General features: G+C 39.7%; 1 protein-coding gene across 1 annotated transcript in view; it reads left to right on the top strand.

The window, feature by feature from the left end:
* Nucleotides 1–13715, top strand: part of PLXNB2 (plexin B2) — a 267979-nt gene that overhangs the window by 226836 nt on the left and 27428 nt on the right. Inside the window, exons 18-24 of the mRNA XM_037387648.1 lie at nucleotides 6813–6949; nucleotides 7590–7757; nucleotides 9384–9492; nucleotides 10720–10947; nucleotides 11462–11638; nucleotides 12095–12234; nucleotides 13243–13343. Coding sequence (XP_037243545.1) covers nucleotides 6813–6949; nucleotides 7590–7757; nucleotides 9384–9492; nucleotides 10720–10947; nucleotides 11462–11638; nucleotides 12095–12234; nucleotides 13243–13343 — 1060 coding nt within the window. The remainder of the gene's footprint in view (nucleotides 1–6812; nucleotides 6950–7589; nucleotides 7758–9383; nucleotides 9493–10719; nucleotides 10948–11461; nucleotides 11639–12094; nucleotides 12235–13242; nucleotides 13344–13715) is intronic.

The raw sequence follows: 13715 nt of genomic DNA, 5'->3' as shown, positions 1-13715 counted from the left end.
AGGATATGCTTGGTGACAGATGAGTGGAAAAACAGAAGAAGAAGAAATGCAGAACCTAGGTGGTGCTCCATAGGAGTGCACTCTTCTTGTTCTTGAATACTGTGCAAGGGACCATGAGTGAGTTAGCTGGACATGACAGTGTAAACCAGGAAAGCTGCAAAGCAAACAGATCGAGTGAAAAAGAGCATGAATCGGCCTGGCAGATCAGATCTCAAAGGCAAGTCAGGTGAGTGAAAAAGAGGCTGGGGAAATGGTTTTCATTTGCACCTGCATATCTTTAACGGTAAAATTGCAAAGAAGCTGGATAAAAAAGAAAGGGACAATAGGAGTAACCCCACTGTTAGCCAGATAGAAGCTGTGCTTTGATTCAGCACCAGCAGACCAGAGAGATCTAAAATGTTGGGAGCTCTCTGAAAGCATTTTCAGCCTGTAAAAGGTATCTTTTACTAAAATTGTAATCAGAAACCTGAAGAGATAAGAGGTCACCTTCCTAACTGTGCAAAAAGACTAACTGCAAGTCATAAAATATTAAAGATTAAAAAGTTCATTCTAGATTAATAAACAGGATGATTAATGTAAGCTGAAATGTGAATGCTCAGAGGGTCTGCAGTAGCTGTATAAGAGCAGCAGTCATGTACACTGCTAATAAGTAAGTTTGCGTCTAAATGTGACTGTAAGTCGAAAAGGCATGGAGATAATTTACCCTCTAACATGCAGAAAGCATGAGACTAAAATGAAAAATATATCAGCATTTCTGTGAACAGATTTGTAAGTAGGAGGCAAAGGATACAAATAGAGCAAGCAAAGAAGAGATTTCTAGCTGTGATGAAGAAAACAGGACACTGGAAAATGGCCGGAGTGTGAAGTCACATACATACTTGGGCCAGTGTATAGCTTTTTGCCAGTATTTTTTTTTTTTTGCCAGTACCTCTGTGCTGACAAAGCACAGAGCACCTCAGAGGACGTACTGTTGCAAGACTATGGCATTACTGTCAGGCAAAACCAAAAAATATAGTTTGTGAAGCTCAGGTTAGTCCCTGATGCAAAGATAAGGCAGTGGCACACAGGAATGCAAACACCACGTAAGAAAATTCATTGGTATTACAAAGAAAATAAATGAATTTGCTACCAAACAAACTAGTGCTATTTGAACGGTATGTACTATAAGGAATGTACAAGGACTTAGAAACTGTCATTGTCTCACTGCTTCAAATTGGTGCAGATAGCCACTGCTTTGAGGTAAATGGTATCAATGGGATGGGCACGGATCACAGCCACAAAAGCAGAAGAGGTAACATACCTGTAGCATTATTATTTTTCCAGCAAAGCTGCCTCATGGTTATCAACGTGCTGGGAAAGCTGCTTATCAGTTCAGGAGTACTAACCCAGCAACGTGGTACAACATGGGAAGGCAGGGCTGCAAGTAGGCTTTGAGTTCTTTAGCTCAACGTTATTACACCTAAGTAGGATTTAAGGAAGGTTTTTATGTAAGATATGTAAAATGCTCAAATTTCCCATGACTGACAAGCTACAATCTGTTTGGCCCTGCAGGCAAGAAATCCTGTTGAGGTCAAATTATTTCTTTAGGGTAAACCACGCTGCAGGGAGCAAGTTACACCCATTGATGAATTGAACTATGTGATTGTTGTAGGTCCCTTCCAACTGAACTATTCTAATGTATTTTATTCTGAATAGCATAGTCGTGGGTGTGCTTGAGTTTCACCAAAACTGCAAATCCGCTTCCTAACACAGGGCATGATCATGAGGGCGTAAGGTGGTAGGGGGTCTCTGTGGAGGGAAGTCACTCTGCTGGGAGATGATTTACCAGGCTTTTTTAAACTAGACTATCAAAAAACCCACATAATGAGGTAACCTGTTATTGCAGAAAATATTTGTGCTCAAACATTAACCTACCTGGAAGACATGAACAATATTTTCCTGGTTCAAAAAGAGAAGTATAGACCTGAAAGAACATTCCTTCATTTCAAGGAAAATAAGAAGAGATTGAAATGTGTATGAATTGTGATTTTGTACACTTTAAGGAATTATGAAACAAGGGTTAAATTAACATTTGTAGGGTTGTTTAAATTTTACTATGTCCATGAGAAATGAAGTACTGCCAAGCCCTCACAAAGGCTGACGTTTTCCAGAATTATTACAAGACTTCTAAAAATTTCATATAGGACACATAATCAAACGTTCTGCTTAGCATCATAATTGCACGGAGCCACTGCAGCATGCTTTTATAGTGGTGCGCTGTGCTGTGATGTTACAGAAAGTGTGACTTCCCTTGGGCACCTTCTGACTGAACCAACAAAGATCCCAAGGTGCAGAGGGCTGAAAATGAAAGCAGCGTATTTATTATGACAGCAGGCGTACTTCTGATTCAGAGACTGAAATGAGAAAAGGGCAGAAACAAGGAGAGAAGAAATATCCCTGAGGGGATTTGGAAAAGGTGACATCACTGATCATGCAGCACTGGAGGTCCTAGGTTTATCAGTGCTGTTTGTAGGGTTAAACATTCGTTATTGGTTGAATTAAAGGGTGTTGCCTCTTGGTAACAGCACCACTTTTATTACCCCTCAAAAAAAGGGTTGCAGTGAAGGATTTACCCTTTGCCCCATGTTTTCCTCTGCAAGGAGAAGGAATCTCATGCGGGGCTGTGGTAAGCAGCATAGAGCTGTGGGTTAGGTGCAGCTTTGCTTGACTGTGTAAGGTAAGACTGTAAGAGAAGACTAGGCCTGGCGGCTTCCCGGGGTCTGAGCCTTTGTCCCACTGGTGGGTGACATGTCAACCATGTGAAGTGGCTGCCTTCTCCTTAGGTAACACAATTCTTATTGAAGGCTTGTACCACCACTGATCGTACTTTTTCAAATTATCTTGGCATTCAGCGAAATATCACTGTCCTGCTGATTCTATCTACCTAACTGCGTTTTTGAAAAATGCTTCCTGGATGAGCATTTGGATAACCTAAATCTTTATCTTTATTGGTACTCTTAAGAAGACTGCCAGGTGGAGCAATGTAGCTTTGCTCTTGGAGCCATCCATGAATACTTTAGGACATCACTGAAACTTGCTCGTAGCACATTGGTTTTGCAATAAAATGGTTATTAAAATTGTTAACATTCTTGGTAATCTATTTCAACTACTTATTCTTTCTGGCAGGTCCTTAAGAGGAAGGGAAAGGGGGGGAATGTGAAACAGAAAATAGGAGGTTAAAACTAATCAAATCATTTTCCTGACACGTTTATGGTAACAAAGTGTTACTATACAATGCTTTGATTTAGCAGTCATGCTGAAGAATTCCTCTGCACACAGAGCATGGTTCAGCTTCTCCTTATTAGATCATCTTATGAGGTGTCCACATTATTTGGTCTCTGGAGAGCTCTTGGTATTTGCAAAATTACTTTAAATACATTAAATATGAATACTTTGAATTAAGCTGTTTAAAATAGCCCTTCGAGGAACTGCTGCAAGATCAGCGATTAAAGAGAAAATACAGGTTAAACAGAACTATTCCATCTCCTCCTTGGCTGCTACCTGGGTTAGCTGCCAGGATGGTTCTTGCCTTGGTTTTCCATTCAGCCTGAAGTGCAGCCGAGATGTGCCTGCTCTCGGCTGCAGCTGTGCCGTGGGTAGGGTGAGATGTGGGTGGCGTTTTCTCCCCTCCGGTGTAGCTGGGCTTTAACTTCCAGCAGAGTTGAAGTCCTTCTAAGAAAAAAAAAAACCAGTTTCTGAGGAAAATGGAACACATATTTGTTTCACTTCCCCCTTGCAGCTGTGTTATTCAGAGATAGATTTGCTGTTTGGGTACCTATACATCCCTTTTCCTAGGGAGGCAAATGTAGGCACCACTGAAAGGTCTGCCACAGACAATGGTGCTGCTCAGTTCTGGTTTAAGTTCGTGGTTCACTCGATATTTACTGGTTGTTAAGAACAGAGCTAGGTGACACCCTGCCAGCCAAAGTTACCCGTCAGATAACCCAGCAGAGCTTTAACAGCACAATTATTTCACATTTTTGCAGGAAGAAAGGAATACGGCTGTCCAACAGAAGTTCCTAGCAAGCTTCCTTGCATTTTTTATGCTGAGGTTACAGAGAACAGTGCTGTGTGATGCTTCAGAAACCTTTTCTTGTTCCTTTCCTTCCCAAGTCTGTCTTAGGGGCTAGGCTTTCAGTGGAGGTAGTATTTAGGGAAAAGGCCACACATTTGAAATAGTTTTTCTGAGGTTCAGGGATAACTAATTTGTCCATACTGATTCTTTAGTGGTTCTTGGCAGATATTTTTGTCTGAAAGCTGTCCCAGACATGTTACGCAGCTAATCATTGCTGTGGATTTTTACTGTGGATGACGCAGAGGCCCAGCATGCTTAACAATTCATAGCAGTTAAAATTTCATTTGAATTTAATAAAAGGTATTACTGTTTTCTGTCTGTGTGGTAAAGTTACACTTAAAATATTTGATATGTTTGTATAAACTATTTACTGACTGTGTGTTTTATATATAATTTTGATTGTAATTTTTTTAGCAACAAAATTGTGTTACAAAAAAGCACAAATGAGTTTTTCTGTGGAGTACATGTCTAGGCCTGTGTTAATTTAAACTTCAAGTGTGATTTTTAAAACTGACCCCCTCCAACTTTTTACCTACCCTGGCATGACTGACTTCAATTTAGCTTAAATTGGCAAGCAATTAAATCCAAGGAAGAGTATGCACAGAGAGGGTTATATAGACCTACGCGACCAAGTTTTAGTCAACTTCTTTATATTGAAGCAAGGCTCTTTTTTGCTTAAAAAATACTGTAAAATTACTTTGAGTCACTTCCCTACGTAAAATCTTGTAACCTGAGTGGTGTATTAAATTAAAATTAAATCAAAGGTTAGTACATGAGAGCAGTCATATGCTGCAGCGACGTACATCTTGAGGAGTGAAGGGTTTACAAACAGATTTCTCTCAGGGAAGAAAAGCAATTGACACCCAATTAGTGTTAAAGCATATCCCTAAAGCTCAGTGACTTGAGAGCAAATTACAGTTGTCATTGTGGGTTTGTGAAGTGAGCTGAACCATGATGCATTCCTTCAAAGGGAAGTTGCTCAGACATGAAGGTATAAGACAAGCACAGCAAGTACGAGTTCTCCGTGTTTCTGTAATATCTGTGCTTCAATGAAACAAATTTGTAAAGTAACTATGTGGTCAATTGGATGCATTTTTACAGATTCCTGCTGCTTTGTAAAAACCTGTCAATGGCTTACTGAGCTTTGAACTAAACTGTGGTCCCCCTCCTCTCTGCCATTCATGGGCCCTTGGTTTTGTAGCTGTAAGCTGTCAGAGATGGCAGTCTGTGCCTGAACAAAACAACACGGGGGAAAGGCTTTTGTTGCACGACTAGTAAGATGTGGGCTTGTAGCTCTCTGTTTCTGAGCAGGGCTTTTCCTCCTTAGAATGGAAGATCAGCACAGTGTGATGGTGATCAGGGAAACCCTCAACAGCAAGGGAAGTTTTCGAACTTCTTTGCTTCTCCTTATTTGCATATGCTTCATACAGAATAGCTGCAAGCCGCGACTTTATTATCAGTCAACCATTTTAGCAAGATTATGCAAGAGGAGGAGGACAGCAGATGTCATTTACAAAAATACATGAGATTGGGAAATAAGCTTATGGCTTATTGGACTCATTTAAGGAAGGCTTGTGTTTGAATATGGATGAAGAAGCACAGTTATACATCAGAAAAGGCATTGCCTATTCACAGCCTCCCTGAGCTGTTCATCTGGTATGCTTTAGCAAACGCAGGGTCCCTCGTAGCCATGCTTGGACGTGGCATCCTATCTGTGCACGTGGCAGCTGGCTGCATGGGACCACCTTGCTGCCTGCGTGCACCGCAGCTGCCGCCCCAGTGCGAGGGCTGTAGCATGTCTGCAGACCCAGCCAGGCAGGCAGCGCTCGCCTGGAGCTGGCTGCTAACCCATCTCACGCAGCTTGCACAGCTTCAGTCATCGTCTTGATTCAGCAGCTTCAGTGTTGTCCTAAATAACAACACTTTTCTCAATTGGAAGCAGGGACTACTTAGTGATGAAGTAATTAAAATCAAATTGTCATAGCTCCTGGAATACAATCACGGAAACAAAGACTGAATTGAGAACAAAAGGAGGGAAATTATTTGATAAATTTAAATATCTAACAAATTTCACAACAATTTGAAGTGTGTCTGCTTGTTGCGATTGGTTTTAAGAAATCTGCTCCAAGGTTCTAGGTGCATAAAGAAAAGCTTAGCGTTTTCTGATTTTCTTTCTTTGCAAGCTCATTGCTCAATAATAGGATAACAGTTTTACCACAATTAAGAGCCTTACAAGATAAAGGGAATCATGTTCTTTCTGTTCAGTATCAGTTTTTAAAACCTTGCTCTGCCTATCATGTGGCTGACACAGAATGTAGAAAAAGGTAAGGAAGGGTGAAGACAGCCATAAGGAAGAGAGAAATCTTAAAGTAAGTATGAAAACAGGAAATCCAACGGGAAGCTCTCACAAACTTAATGGCAGTTAAGTCTACATTTTTAAAATAGGGAATTGAAATTCATGCAAAGCCTCATAAAATATAGTATGGAAAACATAGAATTACATTCACATCATCTGTTACTTCTTCCTTCAGCGTGAATAATGAAAGATTTTGTTTTAGTTTAGAATTGTCCAACATTATTTTCATTTTCTTATTTTTCAGGTAGTAATATTAAACTTCTGTTAGCTATTATATCAATTAATACTGGTGTAAATTTCATTTTAATTTTCCTAATTATTTTGACCATCTCCTCTTTGCAGGAACCTCGTCCTTCTCGAATAAGACCTGAAAGTGGGCCACAAGCGGGTGGTACCACACTTACCATCACTGGTACAAACCTGGCCACTGGTTCCAAGAAGGATGTTAAAGTTTCAGTCGGTAGCCAGCCTTGCAATGTGTACGTACCCTGAGTAACTAACAACAGAGAGCTGTATCCTAACAAAGCACCAACCTTTTCTGGCCTTTAGAAATTAAACAAATCCATTGTCTAGCTCTTCATGACGCAACCCATGCAATGGAGTTCTGCACGTAACATTCAAACAGAAATTACTCAGAGGATCCAGCTGGAAGAAGCAGCTCTGAAAACAACGAAAGTGGGAGAGCGCAGATATCCAAAGATTTTTCCAGTTTCAGCTTTCTCTGCTGGACTGGCTGCTCCAAACCCATCCATGCTTTCACTCAGCATCTCAGTGGTTCTGTATAAAGTCCTTATCTTCTGCTGCCACTTGACTTGTTCCTCTCACTTCTTTTCCCTTTTATTAATTGCTACCCTTCTCTTCTGCCCAAAAGAAGAATGACATGAAGTATGCTGACATTGCATTGTTCTTGTGTTTGTACACTACTCCTTTTCATATCCTACATCTTTTTTAAAGATCTAAGTGATCTGAAGAGAGTGTTGTCTCCTCTTATAACTACTCAGTGCCTAGCAAAAATAGAGCCTTGTTTTTGTTGTTTCTGGGGTCCTACAGTAAAGAGTATAAATCACCGTAATGCTAGTAACTGAAGATGTTTCCTCTTCTTTTTCTTCTCCAATCTAGCACTGAATTTGGAGATGAGATTGTTTGCATTACAGGACGTAATAGCAAGGTTGAAGCTGTTCAAGTCACAATGGTCTATGGGGACACAATAATTAGTGTACCACAGCTATTTTCATACAGTGAGAATCCTACTGTCACCAAGTTCCTGCCAGTAAACAGCTTTAGCAGGTAATGAAATGTTTTTCATAACTTCATTTACAACTGGGTTAATATATGTGTCATATGTAATAAACCTATTGCATATAGGACTATTTGAAATAAAAACTCCTGTACTCTAGGCATGCATGCATTTGGATACACAGAGTTTCTCATCTTAACTGCAGCTGATGTTTGAAAATATTCTGTTTACCTCCAAACTTTAATCCGCACTTCAAAGGTAAATCTTGAAACCAGAAAAGGTATTGGGCTTCTTTTAAATGAAAATGTCTCAAAGAAAGAGCTGTGAAGCATTTCAGCATGATGTCAGACACCTGATCTTTGCATTACTTACAAATCCTTATCCTACAAGGACAACCTATATAAAAGGTTTCTAATGAAAAAGTTTTTAACAGTTCTTCTGTGCAGCTTTTAATAAGTATGCTGGAAACAGGAAAGTTATGGCTTGTTGTCTCTTTGTTCTATGAGGCAATAAAAGTATCTTTTTAGGAAATCTAGATCGGGGTGCTCAGTAGTGCTTTTAAAAGATATACGCTCTTCTGTGGTGGTGATCACTAACACCCCATCTGGTGTAGCTGTTCCTTCTGGAAAAAAAGCTCACCTAGTACTAATTGTGGAAGCAAAGAAATGTATGCCGTTCTTACATTTGTAGCAATATGGCAGATCTTCTATATAAAAGTCCTTGTGGCATACCTCTGGTGTTGAAAGTCATTCTGTGACTGATACAGGGACAAACTTGTGACTTTGATTCATGTTGGTCTCTGCTGTTCCCTAATATTCTGGTCTTTCTACTTAGTGGGGTACAGTTGGCAGAGAGAGACCATGATGTTTCCACTTTCTTTCGGTAAAAAGAAGTATAACATCATGAGCTTATAGATAGGACATTAAAAATAAAATTGGCTGTGACTTCTCTTGGAGAAATTGGTACCTATCTCCTTGAATATTGAGTAGTCACTTATGTAACATATGGTTTGTTTTTAATATTTGGTTTTGATTTTTTGTTTGGGTGGGTTTGGGGCCTGGAGGGTTTTTTTGGTAGATCAATAGTGATTTGCCCCAGGGGATTTGAAAGACTTCTTTCTATATACAAACCGAAGCTTACTTTCTTGGATTGCTTTGAGGATTGCTATCCCTCTAAATCCATGTTACTTCGATTACTTTAATTCCCACTGGCAACTTGCTTGCATTCTTCTTGTGTAAAGCATTATTTTTTAAACAATGTGTTGCAAATGAAAGGCAATAGAGAAGCCAGGTCCCCGCAGACCTGTGAAAAATTTCACAGGAAAGTCTCACCTGTGTCTCTGTGTGTGTGGTACATGGAGTGATTTTAACAAAACCATTAGAGAAATAAAACACACAAAGATAGGCATCAGCGAAAAGCCACAAACACTGACAAAGGAATTTCTGCTTTTTTTATTCTGCTATTTTAAAATGAGTTTGAAGTTGCCATTGCTGCTTTTTAAATGCAGTGGTCATCGATAGCTTTAACAGAAGTTCTTTTTGTAGGATATCTAATTGTCACATAGGCATTACATAGCTGTTTTCAGTGGAAGTAGTGGCAGTGCAGGATAAAGCCGTCTATGTCTGTGGTAGTTTGCCAGCCAATGTCTTGACTTCTTTTTTAATTCTGCCTTTCAGTGGAGGGAGAAATATTACAGTTACTGGAACCGGTTTTGAGCTCATCCAGAGTTTCTCATTGGTGGTATATGCAGAGCGTCCAGAAGCAGGGAAAATGAATCGCAAAAGGGTAATTTTCTTTCTTTCACCCCAAACGCTTCACACTGGATGCATAACATATAAGCTGTTCAAAAAATGCATTTAAATTTGCCCACTGGACTTCATTGGGCTTGGAGTGGAATAAGGTTTGAAGAGAATTCTGGGTCTGTTCAGGGTTTCTGTGAAAGAGCCTGCTCCTACCATCTTGACTTACATTCACTTGTACCTTGCTTTAAAATTATTTTCATTCAGTATGTATAAGGATAGAAGAATGAAGCTTCGAGTGGTAAAGTGGATGTATTTCAGGATTTGAAAGTGTTTATATTTTCTTTATCTTTGTCCTTCTTCTCCCTCTGCAAGCTTTAGAGATTTGCCTGACACAGGACCCAAATCCAGACAATACTGAGTACTCAGCTTTGCACAGTCAGTGCCTTCTATTTTCTCACACCTCAGTGAACTGGGTCTTCTTTTCTTTCTTGCTTCATGCATATTCCACCTATAGCAATTTCACAAAAAGTTGTGAAAAATAGCATTTTTTAAAAAAATCAATATCAGAAATGTGGGAGAAAAGCTGTCAAATTGTATTTTTCAAAGTGAGAAACTGAGGCAGTGATAGAAGAAATGTTGAGGGTACCCATTAGTGTTGTTCGCTGTGGTTGATGTTGCTGGATGGCTAAACGAGTTTCTAGGATAAAAAAATTTGTGTAATTGGGGGTGGAGGGCAGGTTAACTAAGTTGTTACCTTAAGTAGTTGTTTGACAGGGCTTTTTTTGTGTTGGTTTTTTTTTTTTTTTTTAAATGGAAATTTATTCCAAAATTTCGCCTAGTAATTTTATTGAATTTCAGTGAGGTATTTTACAGTGTCTGTAGGAAAGAATCTACCTGAGCTTCTTAATGGTACAGAAGATGATCTGGATTAAAGCCGCTATGTTAACCTCTTAATCTTAGAGCAATTTAATGATATCAGCCCAGTGTGGTACAGAGCCACAGAATTTGGAGGCAATGGAAACTGATCTGTAGCCTAAGCTTTCTCTGCAGGCAGCTGCTAGAACATAATGAATTAACAAATGTGTTTCCTTTTTCTTTCTTTCTTTCTTTTTCTTTTTTTTTTTTAAATACCTTCTACTATGTTATTTCTGCTGCATGGAGATGGTATAAAGCCAGTGGTTTTATTTCTAAGCTAAAGTTATCAACAGTTATGTACAAGAACAAGTCAAACTCCAAAATGTGTGTGTTCTTCTTGTCTTATTTCTTACAGTTTGATGGAAAGGTTGTTACAAGACTCAATGAAACCACAGTGGTTTTTTCATCTCCACCAATACTGGAAGACCCAGAAAACTATAACATTACCACTATTATTTTAATGGACCATTATCATTTGGCTGTAAAAAATGAGAGCCACTCCTTTGCCTATGTTGCAGACCCAACCTTTGAAAACTTCACAGACGGCATCAAAAAACAAGTCAACAAGCTTATTAATGCAAAGGTAAACTTGTCAAGAGATGGTGATTGCTCATTTTTTCCTTGAAGCATGTATGGAACTTTTCTTTCCTTTCTCGAATGTTTAACAGAAGTTTGGTACCATACCCAAAATGCTTGGTAGAGTCCCTTACCACTGCTGATGAACACTATCAGCTCCTCTTTACTCCCTCCCTCCCCTTCTCAGAGACAGTTGCTATCTTTTTAGCTATACGTTTGGTTTCCTGGGGATTCCCCCTCCTGGTGAGCCTGGCATTTGGAAACACCCTCTACCACAGAGCTCCCAAGGGCATCTCTGGGCACACCCCACCATCCCTCTGGAGGGCACATCTCTTCTCGCACCACAAAGAGGAGGAATTGTGTAATTCCCAACCTCTCCGCTCTTCTGTACACTGCAGTGCAAATCACATCTGCTGCCAAAAATGATCCAAATGGCAAGTTGCAACTCAGAATGTCTTGTCTCCCAAAGCTTTGTGATGATGACTTAGTGATGATGACTTAGCCTTACATTTGCTGTCTAGGGCAGTAACCTGAACAAAGCCATGACGATAGACGAGGCCCAGGCTTTTGTGGGTGATGAGCCTTGCAACATAAAAACGCTAACTGAAACGGACTTGTATTGTGAGCCACCAGAAGTACAGCCTCAACCAAAGAAACGGCAGAAGAGAGATACCATCAATAACCTTCCTGAATTCATTGTAAGTTACCTTTTCAATAGAATTTAATATCATGTGTAAGTGACACTGATACAGTGCTTCTTAATTGAAGTAATTTATTCTCCAAAGTTGTAGTACTGTGAAGAAACTCTTTGCAGTTCTTTCTTACTCCAGCTTCTGCCTACTGTAGAAGACATCACACGTAAAGAGCATTCCCAAGCTGCCAAATGCCTTCTACCTTCATTGCATAGGAATGTAAAATCGTAGCTAGACAGGCTGGGGATTTTTCTTCTTATGCTAAGCAAAATAAAATTGCTTCATGGAATAAAGTGCTGGTGACCTAAATTCAGTATAAAATATTCAGAATTCTTTCCTTTATTTGGCAGTTTGAGCTAGAAATTCACTTGTGAGAATTACTAAGAATTTAGAATGCGACTGAGAGGTGAACCACTGTCCATTTGCACTTTTTGAGACAAACATCTGTGCTTGTCTAACTAGGTGAAATTTGGACTCCGGGAGTGGATCCTTGGAAGGGTAGAATATGATACACGTGTGAGTGACATCCCACTGAATCTTATTTTGCCGCTGGTACTTATTCCTATGATAGTGATCATCGGTGTTTCTATCATCTGTTACAGGTAAGTTAATTTAATTAGGTGGTTTTGCTGTCCTGAAGTTTTCAAGGTACTCCCTGATTGTTTTCAGCTCACTCTGCAGAAATTATCATCTTTTTTATGAACTGCAGAGTTTAGGAAAGCAGTTACAGCTGGAAATATGCATGAACACCAATTTATTCCTCTCACGCGCACCAAATTCCTTGGTGTCAGTCAGCCCAGTCTGTCCTTTATACATAAGTACAACAATTGGTCCCAGGCTTGCCAAGCACACAATTGCAGACTGAGTTACACACACACATTCTTGAAATGGCAGCTGAAGTGCCTCTTGTGAAGGAGATAACTTATTCTGTATACATATCCATCAGTGTTTATGCTGCCTCAAGTCAGCACTGTTGGTCTGAGCTGGGTGGATTTGGCTAAAGGGTCATTTTGGCCTTTCCAGCTGAGATAAGTGTTACCCACACACAAATTTCATGATTAATAGTGAATTTCATGCTTCACAAAGGGCTAGGACAATGTCTGTATTTCACTTAAGACCTACTTAGCTCAATTTTAAGGTTAGTAATGAGGGCCTCGTGCTGAAGTATGGGCTGTACTTCACTGAGCACTAATGTTCTCATGGACCTCTTGCAACCTTCTCTGTTCAGTCCCAGACACACTCCTGGGTGGCTCAGAGCCAGTGCAGGACATGTTGCAACCGATCTTTGTTCAGTACATAAAACTGAGTTTCTGTACTTAATGTGTGATTGAAAGCATTTGTAGCTACTGCTTACTGGATTTTAAATTGCTGTCCCAAGTATGCTTTGAAGTGGGAGGCCTGTGATGGTGCCAGGTTGATTTACACAGAGTGGAGACTTGGTCCACTGTTGCTGTTCTCCTCCTCCATTCTCTTTCTGCTGCCACTATTTAAAAATAAATCAAAACCAGGAAAACATCCTCCAGTCCTTTGGCTTTCCACTCAGAGCTGTTGCAAATTATTTACTTTTGCAGTTTGTAACTTTTTTTAAATCTTACCTCTATTCCATAAAGACGCAAGAGCCAACAAGCAGAACGAGAGTATGAAAAAATTAAATCACAGCTTGAAGGCCTGGAGGAGAGTGTCAGAGACCGGTGCAAGAAGGAATTCACAGGTATGACAGATATTTGCACTCCTGTGGGTCCTCTTGAGAAATCAGAAGATGGGCTGAAGCAACGGTGCTAGCTCGCTAAAGCTATCTTCTGGGAAGAAATAATTAGCAAATCTTAGTAGTCTTGATTACTGACATTGACATACAGCCGATATTTTGCTATTATATATGAAAACTATGAATAAAATAAAATAGGGAGCTGAAGTTATTAAAGGAAATGGGTAGTTTTAGTCTAAAGAAAGCAGAGTTAGCAACTGGGAAGTAGAAACTAATTGATATTGGGGTTACTTATAGCCCTGAATATGAATGGCCATTGATAAGAATGAGGTAAGAATGTTTTATAGTGACTGACTATGCACTTACAATTTAGCACAA

Source organism: Falco rusticolus, chromosome 5 (genome assembly GCF_015220075.1).
Source record: "Falco rusticolus isolate bFalRus1 chromosome 5, bFalRus1.pri, whole genome shotgun sequence".
In the NCBI taxonomy this organism is placed as follows: domain Eukaryota; kingdom Metazoa; phylum Chordata; class Aves; order Falconiformes; family Falconidae; genus Falco; species Falco rusticolus.
This window is presented reverse-complemented; position numbering and strand designations above follow the sequence as displayed.